Below are 15940 nucleotides of genomic sequence, written 5' to 3' on the forward strand. Positions count from 1 at the left end.
GGCTGCGCTGAGCCGCTCTGGGGCCGCAGCGGGGCTGGGCCGGTCCGGGCCGGGGCCGCGGGAGCCGCCCCCGGGAGGCGGGCTCCCCTCACGGCCGATATAAGGCGGCGGCGGCGCAGGGCCGCGCTCAGTCGCTCGGGCAGCGCTGCCGCCAGGCCCTGAGGTAAGGGCGGCACCGGGGGAGCCCCTCGGGGCTGCGGGAGCCGCAGCGGGGGGGGTCACACCGCGGCCGGCCCGCTCCCCCTGAGCACTCGCAGCGTCCCCCGGCTCCGTCGCGTCCCTCTGGGCTCGCAGTGGGTGGGGGGAGCCTCTTCTTCTTGCCCCCACCTGGATTTCCCGTGGCGGGAGGGTCTGGGGGACTTTGGAGTGGCCACTGCACCGAGCTCCGCTCCCCTGTGGGTGCCCCTGCATGCCCAGGTGCCATCCCCGGCTCCGTTCCTTCCCCTGCGGTTGTTTGTTTCTTGGGCTCGGAGCTGAGGGAGAGTTTAAATGTGCCGGGCTCGGTCTCGCAAAGCCCCTTGCGGGCATGGCTGTCCTCTTGTGGTGGCCACCTCCTCATGCTGGAGAGCCAGGCTGGCCCTGGGACACGGGAAAGGTGAAGGTGTGCGAGTGACAACCCGCCCAGCAATCCTGACTTTTCCTGGCACGGCTCGTGCCCTTCCCCGCTCGGGACGGGCGAAGCCCAGCTTGCCTACACCCCTGGGCAGTCGGCAGGTCTGAGTGCAGGCAGGAGCTGGCTGTGGGATGCTCTGGGAAGCTCCCCAAATTGTTGAGGACTTGGACGGTGCCATGCCGTCCTGGGCTGCCCTCCCAGGCGGGGATGCTGGTGCCTGTTCACTTTGTCACAGCCTGCGGCGGGTGCTGGGCAGGAGGTGGGATGGGGAAGCTGCAATCCTGAAGGCTGCATCAGCTCCAGGGACAGCTCTGGGTTTTGGGTGCGTCTCCTTTCCTTCATGTCCTAACTCGTATAAACTAGCAGCGACTGGGCACAGCACATGTGCCTGCCAGGTGAAGGGGTGATGGCCTGCAAGAGTTTTACAGTGTCGTGGCCAGAAATTACAGTCCCAGCTTCTTTCACGAGTGTTTGGGATGCTGTGCTGTCTGCAGAGAGCGCTGAAGGTGTTTTTTTAGGAGCAGAGTGGCTTTATTGAGTTTGTCTGGTGGGTTCCCCCCCGTCCCTCCCAGCTAATCTGGGTGGGAGTCGGAGCTCAGGTTACAGCAGCTAATCCCAGACTACAGCCTGGTTTTTAGGGCTGTAATCTGTGAGTCCAGCCCTCCTCCCCGGCGGGACCTGGAGCCTGGGAGGCCGGCTCGGTTTCGGGTTTTTATTGCCGCGCTGGGGATGCGAAAGGCGCAGGCAGCTGGATGCACGTGTGTGCAGCAGCCCTGCTCTCGGAGTGCAGGCAGGCTGGGATCGGGCTGAGCATCCCTCGCGCTCCCTAACATCCCCAGGGTGGCTCTGAGCCAGCAGCTGTGACTGTGGTGGCCGTGCTGTCCCCAGCATTAGTGTGAGCGAGCCTCAGCTCCAAGGGCTCTCTGCTGCCCTGTTGCTGCCTCACTGTTGGAATCTGACACCCCTCAGCCAGGTCTGAGTTTCTTCTCCATGAGGTATGTGCTGGAGGCTTGGTGGTGGTGGGTGGTCACAGTCCTGTCCTGAATTGGGGTCTTGGGATTTGGAGTGAGCCTGTTCTCCTTGTTTTAGACCATGTGCCTCTCCAGGAGAAGCCCAGGCCCACCCAAGCTACTTTTGTGGGGTGTCAGGGTGGTAGCTGGGTGTTCCTCCTTCTCTGCTCCCCTTGCTGCCCCTAAATACCAGCAGGAGCCGGTGGCCTGTGCCATGGGGCTGGAAGTTTTGTGGCTTTTAGGGAGTTTGCTTTAGTTGCTGTGGGGTTTTGAGGTATGGGGTCTTGGGGATGGTGCTGCTTCTCCCTGTGTGTGAGAGATTTGGGAAGTGTTTGTGCTGGGGACACAGTGGGACCCTGGGTGAGGTCTGGCAGTAGCCCCATCCCTCTGTCCCACTTGCAGCCCTGGGATGAAGTGAACATCCAGGGGATGTATCCATCCCTGCTGCCTCCAGCACCTGGGTAGTACTGGCAGCTTGAGGGGGGCCTGTGCCTCTCAGGGGGAGGATCAGCCCTTCTGCCCTGCATAGTGTGGGTTAAATCATTCTCTGCTTCCCTGAGATGAAGACAGGATCAGCTGTCCCAGGACAGAGAGCTGCCACTGTCTCAGCTCCCTCTTTAGCCAGTGTTTTAGCAAAATCCGTGCTTAATTTGGTTTGAATCTCGGCTCTGTCTTTCATCAGGCCAGCAGGATGAAAGCCACAGGCCAGATCTCTTCACGGGGCCAATTTGGGCCTGTTTGTGGAGAGATTTGATCTCCCCTGAATGTGTGCACGGCCCCCCTCATTGTTAGTGCCACCAGCTTCCCCTCTGCTGGGACAATAGTGCCTTGAGTCCTCTCGGGTAATCTCCCCCCTTATCTCCCTTCTCTTCCGTAGCCTCTATCCCTGACAGGCAGGAGGAGGGTGGGAGGTTTGGGAAGAGCTAATTATGCAGGTGGAGAAGGAGAGGTGCTGTGTCGACTGATGTCCCTTTTTTGGGGGAGAGGGGGTGAGAAGAGGATATTCGACACGTCTGAGCTCTTCCCTGCTTGCCTCCCCTCTATGCTCCTGGGAACCCTGCCAAGAGATCCTGTGGTGGGGTCAAGGATATTCAGAGATCCCCTGTTGCTCTCTGGTCACTTGGCCACACTGGCGTTGCCCCAGGCTGGTCACTCTCCTTCTGGGGCTGTGGTCATGGGGAGGAGCAGGGTGGCCATTGCTGGGGATGCTGGATGTGTCCATGTGTGGGCTGGCTGACCTGATGGTCCAGCTTAAGTGAAGCTATGAGGGAACAAGGATCCATCCCTTGGAAACCCACCCTCACCAGCTCTATTTTGGCATCCCAAGCTGGATCCTGTGCTCCAAAAGGGGCCTGGCTAAAGTGTGGTGGTCACAGGCCTGTGGCTGTGGGTGCTACCCTGGGTCCTATGAGAGTCCAAGGGAGGGGAACAGCATTTTTATGTTCCTTCAAAAGTACGAGGGCAATTAGCATCACCACTTTAGGCTTTGTATGAACCACAAAGGTCTGATGGGCCTTTTCTTTCTGCTGGTGAGGAAGTTAACAAGTTGCTTTGTCCACTGCCTGCAGTTAGAAGAAAGCACCGAAGAGGCAGCAAAAGTAGATGTAGAAAAGCAAAAGGGTGGGAAGGAGGCAGCTGTGGAGCCAGCCATGATGGGGGGAGTGTTTTGAAATCAAAGCACTCTCCTAAAAAGAAAACTTAAGCTCAGCAGATCTACTCAGCAGTCAGGCTCTGAGTTTTCTTTCCTTTTCTCAAAGCTATGTAATGATTGTTAAGTGCAGGGGATACTTTGTAAAACAGAATTTGAGGGAAGGGAGGACGGAGCAGAATTTCAATTTAAGTTTAGATAGGGGTACAAAGCCCCTTAGTTCCTCACTTCTACTTAATGCAGCTGTAGCTGGGCTTGACAAGATGCTGACCAGAGCCTGTGGTAAATGTTTTTTACGGTACCGTGTATCAGCCAGATCAATTCTACTGCACTTGAGGGAGTGCAGATAAAATGGCTCAAAGATTCCCGTGCTGAAAGCGATAGGACCATCATTTATGCCGGAGGAGACAGATTTAGTCGCCTGACATTTATTTGGCCACAGTGTACTTTGCAGATTTCACACCCGGGGACGATAGCCAACCTGATGATGTCACATGTGAGCTGGAAGAGAAAGAAAAATCACACAGCAAGCTGGTGCTGCTCCTCTTTTGTCAAGCAGATGAGTTTTGCTGAGTGCCTTGGTTGTTTTGCTCCACGGAGCTCTTTAATGGAAGGTGCCGGGGAAGAGCAGGATGTTCCTAAAGCGGCGCGTCCTGGTATGACATGGCAGCAGAAATAGCTCTGTAATTTACGTCATTTCTTTCAATCCTGTTTTGCCTTTAGGTCACTTGAACTCCAGTCTGAGCGACCATGAGCGCGCTTGACTTGACTTCCATCCTGGATTTCCTGGAGACGGCCAACTTGACGGAGATCAACTGGACATGCAACAACGGCGAGTGCATCACGGTGGACGCGACGACATGCTCCGGCACACTCAACAAGAGCGCCCTGCTCTACACCCTGTCCTTCTTCTACATCTTCATCTTCGTCATAGGCCTGGTGGCCAACTCGGTGGTGGTGTGGGTCAACCTCCAGGCCAAAATGACTGGCTATGAAACCCACCTGTACATCTTCAACCTGGCCATCGCCGACCTGTGCGTCGTGATCACCCTTCCCGTGTGGGTCGTCTCCCTGGTCCAGCACAACCAGTGGCACATGGGGGAAATCACGTGCAAGATAACTCACCTGATATTTTCCATCAACTTGTACAGCAGCATCTTCTTCCTGGCATGCATGAGCGTGGACCGCTACCTCTCGGTCGCCTATTTCACCAACTCCAGCAGCCGCAAGAAGAAGATCATCCGCCGCTGCATCTGCGTCCTGGTGTGGCTCCTGGCCTTCTGCGCCTCCCTCCCAGACACCTATTACCTCAAGACGGTCTCTTCCAACAACGAGACCTACTGCAGGCCCATTTACCCCGAAGAGAGCTTCAAGGAGTGGTTGATTGGCATGGAGCTCATCTCCGTGGTGCTGGGCTTCCTCATCCCCTTTCCTGTCATCGCTGTGTTTTACTTCCTCCTCGCCAAGAGCATCTCCTCCTCCAGCGACCAGGAGCGGAAGAGCAACGGGAAGACCATCTTCTCCTACGTCGTGGTGTTCCTGGTGTGCTGGCTGCCCTACCACGTGGCCGTCCTGCTGGACATCTTCTACAGCCTTCATTTCATCCCCTTCAGTTGCCAGATGGAGAACTTCCTCTACGCCACCCTGCACATCACTCAGTGTTTCTCCCTAGTCCACTGCTGCGTCAACCCCATCCTGTACAGCTTCATCAACCGCAACTACAGATATGAGCTCATGAAAGCCTTTATTTTCAAGTACTCTGCCAAAACTGGCCTCACTAAACTCATCGATGCCTCCAGAGTGTCAGAAGCAGAATACTCAGCTCTGGAGCAAAATGCCAAATGACTGCAACCCCAGAAAGAACCCTCCCTGACTCTCTGACCCGATGTGGTTTTTTTGTGTGTTACGGTTTGTTGTTTATTTTTTGTTTTTACCCCTTCCTTTCAGTGTGCTTGTTGCGAACGGGGCGTGAATTGCAGCCTACAAAAGAGAGAGGACAAAGTGTAATTTAAGAGTAGGATCAGTTGGAAAGTGGAAGTGGTACCAAAATGAAAACCTTTTTTCCTCCTAGCCTAGTGTGGACTCCTCAACAACGCTATGCAAAAGGAAATGACTTCCTAGCAGACAAAGCCATTGTGTACCATAGATAACATGGATAAGCTTCTCCTTCCACGTCTTGATTCCCTCTTGTCTCCTTGTATATGTTTATATATATAGTGTGTTGTATTTAAAAGCTTGAGACTTTATTTTCTGCCTCTTGGTGTACCTTATATAAGTGTATTTGAAAGTTAAATATATTTTTATCACGTATTTGAAGCATATTGCTGATGAGTGTATCCAGAGTGCTGCAGTCTGAGTGTTAGGTCGCCATTTGGTTCCAAGAGGATGCTGATAAATAGGATGGAAATTATCTCTTTGGAGCATCCTCCCTGGCTGGCACACTTTATGGACCATGGCTTTATGTGGTGTCACACCCACGTGCTGGAGCACGAAATGTATGTAGTGTAATATAGCTGCCAACATGTTAAAATTAACAGTATTGTCAGAGTTGTTAACTCCCACACCCCTGCTTCACCAGGCTGTATCCTCCTGCACAGAGTGAGTGATCTTACTGCTGAGAGTTGTCTCTATTTGTAAGTTATTTTTGTAAAATAAAGATCTGGGAAAAAATAATAAATATCTGTGCCTATCAGTGGTTTGACTTGCCAGCCTTTTCCTCAGGACAAAAAAAAAAAGCTAAAAAGGAGCCTCAAGGCCACCCTCTGTCCTTTGGTGCGGGAGCAGACAGGTCAGTCAGAGTTTTCCTGGTGTTTGGTGGCCAGAAAGAACTGATGGAGGAATGGGAGATGGCACTGGAGCGTGGTGAGCAGGGAAGGGGTGGGAGGAATGGGTCTGTGGTGCTGGGGAAGGTAAAACTGATGGATTTATAAGGTAAAAGCTGTTAGGAATGATGAAAAGCTGTGTTTGTAACTTCGAAAGAAACACGGGGAAGGAAAATATGGAAGTGTGCAGATGGAGCGGATATTTGGACTAATCCAGGTTCAGCCCTCTGTAGTTTTTGCTGGCAGTGGAATTGGGGGGTTAGAGGTCCTGACAGCACTAAATCCCTTTTTATCTCTTCTTCTCTTTGTTATGGTTTGCAGTGGATTTGCAGTGCCATGGTGTCCGAGTGTGGGGCAGGATCCAGGTGTTGGGGGATGCACAAAGGGGAGCTTTAAGCCAGCAAAGGACTTGAATCGTGGTCGTCTTCACCTCAGGACAAGGTATTTAATATCAAGTCAGTGATGTCTCCCAGCTGTGTTTGCTGCTCCAGTGCAGTGCTGCACTTAAATTCCTGTTCAATCCAAGCGTGCCCTCATCCCTCTGCGATCCCAACAGCCAAACAATTTGGGAGTGACTGTATTTTGTTTCTTTCTACACATTCCTCTACTGCCTCCTCAGAGGTCATCCTGTAAAAACAGATATTAAGTCTGCCATCCCCTCTTCATACTGGTGTTGCCAAAAAAGCACCAGTCCATTCCCAAATGGGGAGAAATCCCAAAAGAAAAGGGATTTCTGGTTGCACAGAAGCAGTCGGGATGGAATGCAGGCATAGCTTTTTGTGCTGATGCTTCTTGTACACAATGGATCTTTTGAGCTTCCTGTAAACCTCCAGGTGCTGCTGAACTGCATGGAAAGTGCTCCCTTGTGCTGATACTTGAAATTGGTTAATGGTGAGAAATTAATACCCTGCTTTAGCTGGGCATTGCTTCCCTTCCCTCAGCATCCCTGTGTGCATCCTGGTGTCCCCAAAGGTGCTGGCTATGGCTCTGGCATCCTACTCCTGTCCACCTCATTTTAGAGCAGCAGAACCATTTCAGTTCAGGTTCCCTCTCAGGCAGTGGGTTGTTCTCACGTGGTGCTGTGGCTTTACACGGGCAGAAACTCACAGATGTATTTTTGTTTTCTTTCCCTCTGCAGTTTGGTATTCACAGAGCGGCGTCAGCCCTGCATATGCCCCGGGTGGTGCTGAGTGCTGGGGAGATCCTGCAGACCTGCTGCTTAAACCAGACTGATAAAGTCTCCAGGCCTCTTCCTTGGGGAGGTGAATTGTGGTGTGATGGTGCCTTTTCCAAAGGCAGGGTCAGACAGGGAGCAGGGAAAGGTCAGGACTGTGACCCTCGCTGTCAGTACTGTGAACACATGGATCCTTTCCAGCTCCTTGATGGGAAAACCTGGAGCTGAGCACCCACCTTGTCCCTTGAAAGGACAAGTGGAGCTGGGAGGCAGCATCCCCTTACACCAGCAGTTTGGGAAGTGGGAACGCTGTCCTCTCCAGGGGTCAGCACTGGTGGGTGGCCCTGAGGTGGCCATGACTCTGTGGGAAGAGTTCTGATGGGCAGAGGATGGGAAATGGGTGGAGGGCAGAACAATGCAGGGGGGACAGGAGGATGGAGTTTGCCATTGTTGCAGATTTCTCATTAGGACTTTGGTTTCATGATAAAAACTCCCAAAAACTCTGGCAGAGGTGTAATAGGAAAAAACTTGTCTGTGTTCTAGGAAGGTTTTCTCCTGTGGGACACAATACCCCAGCTGGTGTTTGCACTGAGACCAAGATGTGGATCTGGACTCCTTGGAGACTGATATGATGGAATTTATCAGCAGATAGCAGGTGAGTGAAACTAGGTGTTTTCTGATAGATGTGACTGTGATTTAGAGTGATTGATGTGATGGCTGCTGTCAATTTGTTTGGCCAAATGTCCCAAGCCTGGAACTTGGGGCGTTCAGAAAGAATTTCTTCATGGAAAAGGTTGTTAAGCATTGGATGGAGTCCCCATCCCTGGAGGTGTTCAAGGAAAAACTGGGTGTGGCACTTGGTGCTCTGGGCTGGGTGACACGGTGGGGATTAATCACAAGTTGGACTGGGCTGGAAAAGACTTTCAAGATCATCAAAATGATTCAGTGATTCTGTTTTATGAAGGGTCCCTGCTTCTTCCTGCTGTGGCTTTGAGGCTTGCTGTGCCTGGAGATCTCCCTTGTTCCTCTGACAGCTACAGGTGTCCGTGGGGATTCAGGTCTTGGCTTTTCCAGGAGGTCAAATTCACTGTGTTAAGGCTTGGCTGGAAAAATGAGTACAAATCAACTATAAGCCATAATCTGGAGCGAGTCCTCCTGTTTAACTCTTGGGCTTTCTGGTGAAAGCATCTCCACGTGCCTCGGAGGCAGGCACTGAGCAAATAAAAATACATCTGCTCTGTGAGAAAGGCTTTATTTCTCTTCTTCCATTGAAAGTGCAGTGCTGCTTTATTGTTCCTCAAACACAGCTTTCCTTTTATGAGCCATAAATGACATTCAGGTGTAGCACAGTGACTTTAAATCAGCTCCTCTGGCATTATGAAGATAATGTACTGTAAGAAACACCCAACTGGCCCCTTTCTCCTTGTGCTAATTCATGGTTTCAGTGCTGCTGACTTTAGGTACTCTCCTTTCACGAGTTCACTGAGCATAAAAGCCAGTTAAAATTCCTAAGAAGCAAGAAATAACTCAGCTGTGAGCAATATTGAAGCCCGTGGGGGCGGGGGCAAGTGCTGCCAAAGCCCAGCTCTTAATTCTGTTTCTGAGAGTTTCTCCATGAGAAGAGTGGAGCTGGTACTTTAAAAAGTGAAGGGGTGTGGGGCTGAGCAGGGCATGATGTGATCAGGATGGGTTTTGGGGGGAATTGGTGTGTGCAGAGCCCAGGGTTTGCTTTTAGCCTCCCTGCTCCATTAGGATGTGTGGCCGAAGAGCATCTGAGCCAGACTCTGCTCTGACTTACACCCCGGATTTACAGTAGGATAATGCTGCTGATTTAAAAGGAGCTCTCTGGGATTTATAGGGCTTTTTATAAGTAGGATCAGGAAATGCAGCCATAATCCTGTGCAGATGTAGGGGTGTGAGTGGCGACGTGTGCATCTGCATGGCCAATGCAGTAATACCCACGCCTGGCCAAAATGCAGAGATGAAATTGCGGCAGCACAGCGGAGAATGACCATGGCAGTTTGCTCCCAGAGAAGTACTTGTGTTACAGGGTTATAATGGGTTTCAAACCAGGCTCCCAGAGATCCTGGGATGGATAAGCCAGCTGGAACTCTAAAACATGTGGCTGGCTTTCCAACACCCACTGTCACGAGGAAAATCAACCTCCTTCCACTCTGGTAGTTGCTGTTTGAAAGCAATTCTTTCTTTTTTCTTCATGGAAGTCTTGATTTTATTGTGTGAAAGAAGTGCAAGGCCTTAGCTAAGGGAAATGCTCTAACTTCATAGTGCCAAGGAGATACCAACATCCCAGTGATGTGAATCTAGGGAGACTCCTCAATCCTCAAATATTGAGCAGGATGGTGCTGGAGTGAGCATCAGAGTAACGCTTTTTGGGGTTTTTACCTTACCAAACAGGTACAAGAAAGCACTGGGAAACCAACCAGACCCTCAGCACACGATGCTTCTTGTCATCTTCTGGTTTGAAGCCAACTCTGATGATGGATGGTGCCTCTTGCCTTTAGGTTAAGGGGGGAAAATAAACCCCGAGCCCCTCTCGTGTTTGCTGTCTGTACAGTGCTATTTCCACACTAAAGAAAAAGAGTTAAATTACATTTTAACAGAACAATACTGACAACAGCAAAGGTCGGGAAACTTTTACGTAAGGTCACCCTATCGATTGCAGCAGTGAAAGGAGACACATCAAATACTTGGCCATGAAAGGCTGAAAAGAAGTAAATTCAGCATGAGATATTGAAACCCAAGCCTCTTTCATATGTGGCAGAGCCTCTGACATAGCAGGTTTACTGTTCAAGCTGAGATATGTTGCCTTGCCAACATATATTCTGAGTTACCCAAGCAGATTTAATGTTTTTGCAGTGGTGACTTTTCCCTTTTTTTTTTTTTTTAATGAAGGGGGGGGACTATGCTTTTCTTTTTCTTTTCAAAACAGAAAAAAATTGTTGCAGAAGATTTCAAACCTACCTAGGAAATGACCTTAATCAATTTAGTTCCACCGATGAGTATGAAAACTCAGATCTTTCTTTTTGCTTTCTCTGAACATTGTCTTGCCCACATTGAGCGGGGTGACCGAGTCACAGCTTGAGAGAAAAGTGTGTTTTGTTTGTTGTTTTGTTGTGGAGGTTTTTTTTAATCCATCCAAGTGGCAGCTCTGTTTTGTCCAAAAGGATTGACGTGACTGACAAGTGTTTTGAATTTCTAAGCTCCGAGGTCTCCGAATGCATGAAAAGCGAATGACACACACATAAAAATGTAAATCTTTGGAAAACAAGCACCAACTACACACAAAAAAACGTAACAATTCTGCAAAAGGGTGACAGACGCTGCATTCATTCTGGTTGGGGTTTTTTTTTCCTCCCCTCCTTTTTCCTTTTTAATAAGCCAGTGTTTCTGGGCCACCTACAGGCACATTTGTGTCTCCTGCAGTGGGGAATCGGGATGCACAATAAGGCAAAGTCGTGGCTGTGCCTCAGGGTGGGTCTCTCTGCAGCTTCCATCATCACCAGCTCGCCAGGATCTGTTCCCATCAGTTCCATGTCCATCGGGGTGACTCCCTGGATCTTGAGCCAAGGGGCACATGACACTCCAATGTCCTCATTATTTGGGGCTTGGGCTCTGGGAGTCCCAGGGGAGCGAAGCCACTGGGCAGGACTGTGCCTCACCCTCCCAGCCCTGCTGAAGGTGGTTGAGGAGGGCTGTGAGATGGCCCTGCTGGCCCCAGGGCTTCCCACAGGCTGATGGTGGGGCACAGACAGGGACTGAGGTGTCCCCTGGGGTGTTCCCAAGTGTGCTTTGGGATAGGTCTGTGGGATGCTGTGTCCAGAGAGCAGAATCACAGAATATCCTGAGCTGAAAGGGACCCACAAGGATCATCGAGTCCAACCCCTGTCCCTGCACAGACCCCCTACCAATCCCACCCTGGGCATCCCTGGCAGCGCTGTCCAAACGCTCCTGGAGCTCTGGCAGCCTCGGGGCCGTGCCCATTCCCTGGGGAGCCTGGGCAGTGCCCAGCACCCTCTGGGGGAAGAACCTTTCCTGGATATCCAACCTAACCCTGCCCTGGCACAGCTCCATGGCATTCCCTCCTGTTACTGGTCACCACAGAGTGACCAGAAGGTGCGAGAGGGAAGGAAAGGCACATTTCTGGTCTCCCAAGCAGCAAGCTGCCTTCTGCCTTTGTTCAGGCATCCCATCATAACCTTGTTATCGCTCACTGTCCCGGACAAAGGCTGTTCAGCTCAGGATTGTCCATGACTACCATATGGAGTTGCTCCAGAGCGTATTTTAATAGTTTTTGCTTCCTGGTAACATATCTGGGACCAGACCACCTGAATGCAGGATGTGACTCCACAGAGCGGCCCAGGAGCACTCTGTGGCATAGCCCTGCTCACTCCTGGCTCTCTTTTTCCTTGTAGCAGGATCAAAGATTTGGGAATGCTGCACTGTGAGGAGGAGGCTGAGCCCTCGATGACACGAGCTGGAGCTCTTGTCCCGACCGTGGCCACCCTGTTCTGGGGGCTGGCTGGAATCTCAAGGTCATGCCTTTGGTGGGTGGCAGTTTTATAAAGAGGAGTGGTGGTGAGGAGAGAGGTTTTCTTCCCATTTCCCATCCTGTCTGGCCTGGTGAATGCCATGTTTTGGTTGAGGGATTTGAGAGAGCGAGGGGAGCAGTCAGCTGGAAAGGCCGATCCCGCAGCTTCCCCTCAGTTCGGCTCCAGTGCTTCCTCACGGCTGCTTCATAGGAAGTTGGCTGGCAGAGGGGAATCCATACCTTCCCTTTGCACTCCAGCAATAAAACACCCAGAGTGTTTTGGATTCCTCCTTCCAGGAGAGAATAGCCCTCATTGTACTCCTGGGGAATAAAACAGGAGAGGGAGAGGGAGACTCTTCCCCACGCACGCTGCGGCTCCCTTGGCTGAGAGGCAGCTTCGCTCACCCACGTTTCATTTTTGGCATTGTCTGAGGCTTTCTAAACCTTGCCTGAGTTGTGTTTGTCCGTGGAGCGAATGCCAGGCATTCTTTGCTCAATCTAATTATGGGATGAGGGTGATGGAGCCTAGGAGATCACTGGGAAAGGATGGAAAGAGGATTTTTCCATCAGCAGCCCTGGTAGTTTGCTGTCACGAGTTCTTCCCTGGGCAGCATCTCCGCTCCTTTGCACCTGGTGAGCTCTTGGCCCTGCTTCTGCCAAAGATACTTTGGGATGAGAGCCTGGATTTCAAGCTGGAAACTCCCAGACAGGTGAACACCCTGAGTGTCTGAGAGGGGTGACTGCTTGGCTCAGCCCCTGAAAGTCTGGATGTAAACCTGAAGTGCATTAAACCTTCTCCAAGAGCAGGGAGTGGGGGATGTTCATACTTTGAAAAGCTTTCTGAGCTTTCCAGTGTTTGCTGCTTCCAGTCAGGCTGGAATCCAGAAGTGCAAAGGCCCGTGAAAGTGATTAATAAGGAACAAAAACCAGACCCTGAGACAGGTTGAGCTCCACGACAGCTCTGAAGTCATGGGCTTGTAGTAGTCTCACGCTTTGCTCAGGTAGGCTTGCTCTTGGAGAGCTGGAAATGCATTTTTCACACTGCATTCACCCCCAGGTGCTGTTTATATAAGAGTTAAGAATGTCTCCAGGTGTAAAATTTCCAGTGTCTGCTGGCATCAGTGTCTTACACTCCTTTATATGTCTGAAAAGTCTGGTCCAGGCAGTTTGGGGAAGTGAAGGGGATTGACTTGCAGCATGGGTGAAAGCTCCTGTGCACGTGGTCTTCTCCCTGAATTTCTCATAGATCTTGGGATTTGGATCTCTTCTCCTATAGGTCTTGGGATAGACTCTTTTCCCTCAAGTCAGCAAGAAATTCCCAGCCACCTCTCAGCCTGGATTTCTTCCTAGGAAGTTTCTTGATTCCCCTCTGCCCTGTGAGACCACAGCTTGTTGCCTGTTGGACCTGGGAGCTGTCTGTGGGAAGGGAAGGCTGTTTCCCATTTGATCCAAGGGAATTCTACGCAGGAAACGATACCTTTGGAAATGATAGGGCCCCAAAGATGAGTTGTTGTCACGCAGGCTGTGAAAGGAAGCAGTGTACAGCACCAGCAATATTACTTGGGATCTCACAAATCCCTTCTCCTTTCCTCTGGTAAGTGACCAACCCTTCCCACTTTCCAAGCAGTTGGAATACATCCACGTCGCTGGGGAGCTAAAGCTGTCTCGGCTCGCAGGGTGATGGAAAAGGGAACTTGGAATGAGCTGCAGCTTTGTGTTACACGTGTTGCACACACTGTACCTTCCTGCAGGGAGTCGTCCTTAGCTGATTTAATCACCTTTCCCCTTCCACAGACAGCAGGAGTTGTGCATTAGAGGAAGGTTATAAAGGAGAACAGTTCAATACAAGGCTCTGAGGTAACCCATCATCCTATTCCTTGTAGGAGAGGGATGGAGACAACTGCTGGGGGAAGAGCAAAGCTGTTGACTGTTTCCAGGACCTGTGGTTCACAGCTAAGGAAGGGTTTTTTTCTCCTTTGCTGCTCTAAGATATAAATTAAGCTGCCATCTTAACCAGAAACACATTCAGTTCTGATCTTGAGTCAGCTGAGGTGTTGTTTAAGCTTTATCGTAGTGTGCAGCCTCTCTGGGCGCTCCTGTTGTTCATTTGTGAGGAATGAAGATGAGAGCTTGGATTTGGGAGAGCCAAGAAGCCCAGATCGAAGTGGAAGGCTGTTTTTAGCAGCAGCATCTGCTTGGTAGCCAGCACTGCATTCATCAGGATGGATGAAACTGATAAGGTGTTTCTCTGGATTGACTTCACTGTTCTCTGCCTCCTGTGCTCTTCTTGCCCTCCTCCTGCAAACCTGAGGCTGAGAAAACTCTTTTTCCTCCAGTTCCAGGAGCCTTATCTCCGCCTTACAGCCAGGAGCAGGGCCCTGTCCTATCTGGTGCTGCAGGCTCTGGGCAGGCCAGCTCCTGAAATCCAGCCGGCCTGGAATGACCACCAAGCTCTCTGCTCATCTTTTCCAGGTTCTTTCCTACTGAGGGACATTTCTCTGGGCCCCTCGATGCACGTGACAAGGGGCGATGCTTTGTAAAAGCCATTTTGTAGCTGATAAGTGCCTCAGGCCTCCCTGGAGCACTGGTGGTCCCGCTGCCGGCAGCACAGGAAGCGATATCTCCTGTTAGATGATCCAATAGGTTTGGGGAAAAACCAGCCAAGCCACCCTTCAGGTTACAAGCAGCTCTGTTTTTCCCCAGTTGTGTCCATGCTGTTTTTTTCCAGTGGTGTCTGTGCCTCACATGCTGATAAAAGCCATGTGCTCCCCGTGCTAGCAAATGTTCCCGGAGGGATGTGCCTGCTTTGGCAGCAAGCCTCGAGCTGCTGGAGTCCAGTTCCTACTCCCTCTGTGTGAAAGCCCCATGGCAGGTGATTCCAGCCCAGGTGGGGGCTTCCCATCCATACCCAGCTGCTCACCAAGATGTGGAGGTCTCTCCTCTTGGCTGTCACCCCTGGAAGTGCCTTTTCCTTGTGGCTCCTGAGGGAGGGGTTGCCCACAGCCCCTTGCACTCCACGTTTGACAGACTGAACCAGCTTCTTGTGAAACCCCTCTGAGATATTTGAAGTCTCTTTTGGTTTACAGTGCAATCCACTGAATTTTTATCCCCTGCCCAGCAGCAGCCAGTTGTTTCTGTGCAAGTCTAATACCGGTTAGTAATACATCATGGGGATAAAGTTACAGGTTTTTCTCCAGTTCCAGACACTTGGAAGCATCTGGTGAGACAGAGAAGTACCCAGAGTGGATAAATCATGTTTAAAAAGCTTGTAATTGTTGTTTAACTGCTTTGCTTTTATTTTTTTCTTGTGTGTGTGTTCTTCCACCTTGAGGGCATCTCCCCATCTGGCTGGCAGTGAAAGCCCAGCCCAAAGGATGCTCTGCTGGAAAGGCAAGAAAATAGTGGGAATGCTCTGAATTCAGTTTTATACCTCATTTACTAGGGATTGCCTTTAAAAGCTGCTTCTTCAGCAAAACAAAATGGGTTTCCTTTACTCACTTGGCAAAGGAAATATTTTGCACAGGGTTCTTGTCAGAGCATCTGTTCCCAGTATTTAAAACCCAGCTTTTTGAGCTGTGCCTTGTAAATGTTTAGTGCGGCATATTACTAATCTTGTAATTCCCTGCTCCTTCTAAAAATAGGATAGGATGTCCTCTCAGCTCCAAATACCTTGGCCTGTTGGGATCAGAGTTTTCCAGCTGAGGTGTCTGCCTTGGACCAAGCTCTTCTCGAGAAACACCAGCTCAGGGTGGAACAGCCACTCCTGAGAATAAAATTGTGGAAAACCAAATAATTTTCCATTATGTTGAAGCAAGCCTGGCTCTCGGGGAAAAGGCAAAGGGGAAAGAAGAGAGGCTGTACTAGAGCTTTTCCAGTTAATTCCCTGAATATGCCTCTACCTGGACCATGTTTGATCTTTCCAGTGCCTTCCTCTGAGCTGTCCTTAGTTTGTGCAAGCCTGAGGGCTTTGGCCACAGAGAGATGGGTGGCTTGTCCTTGGGGGAACCTTATCTCTATTTGGTGCCTTCCAGTGGGATGAAAAGGGGCACTGAACTGGCTGGAAACATGAGGAGTTTGCAGTTCATGCTTTTATCAAGTTTAAGACCATTTTTAATATAATTTCT

General features: G+C 50.8%; 1 protein-coding gene and 1 long non-coding RNA gene across 3 annotated transcripts; both read left to right on the forward strand.

The window, feature by feature from the left end:
• Positions 1–60: 60 nt before the first annotated feature.
• Positions 61–5963, forward strand: LOC121673001 (atypical chemokine receptor 3-like). The gene is made up of 2 exons (XM_042045990.1): positions 61–163; positions 3995–5963. Exon 2 carries the CDS (start codon positions 4022–4024, stop codon positions 5114–5116), a length of 1095 nt encoding a protein of 364 aa, XP_041901924.1. The 5' UTR covers positions 61–163; positions 3995–4021; the 3' UTR covers positions 5117–5963.
• Positions 5964–6180: 217 nt separating this feature from the next.
• On the forward strand, positions 6181–8843 carry LOC121673002. Of its 2 annotated transcripts, XR_006019102.1 has the most exons (4): positions 6181–6534; positions 7232–7355; positions 7811–7922; positions 8232–8843. It is a non-coding gene; the product is annotated as an uncharacterized LOC121673002 (long non-coding RNA). The 2 variants fall into 2 exon arrangements; XR_006019101.1 differs by having other exon boundaries at positions 7811–8843.
• The last annotated feature ends 7097 nt before the right edge of the window (positions 8844–15940 follow it).

Source organism: Corvus kubaryi, unplaced genomic scaffold (genome assembly GCF_017639235.1).
Source record: "Corvus kubaryi isolate FWS band 111438036 unplaced genomic scaffold, C.kubaryi_AGA036_p1.0 65083, whole genome shotgun sequence".
Classification (NCBI taxonomy): domain Eukaryota; kingdom Metazoa; phylum Chordata; class Aves; order Passeriformes; family Corvidae; genus Corvus; species Corvus kubaryi.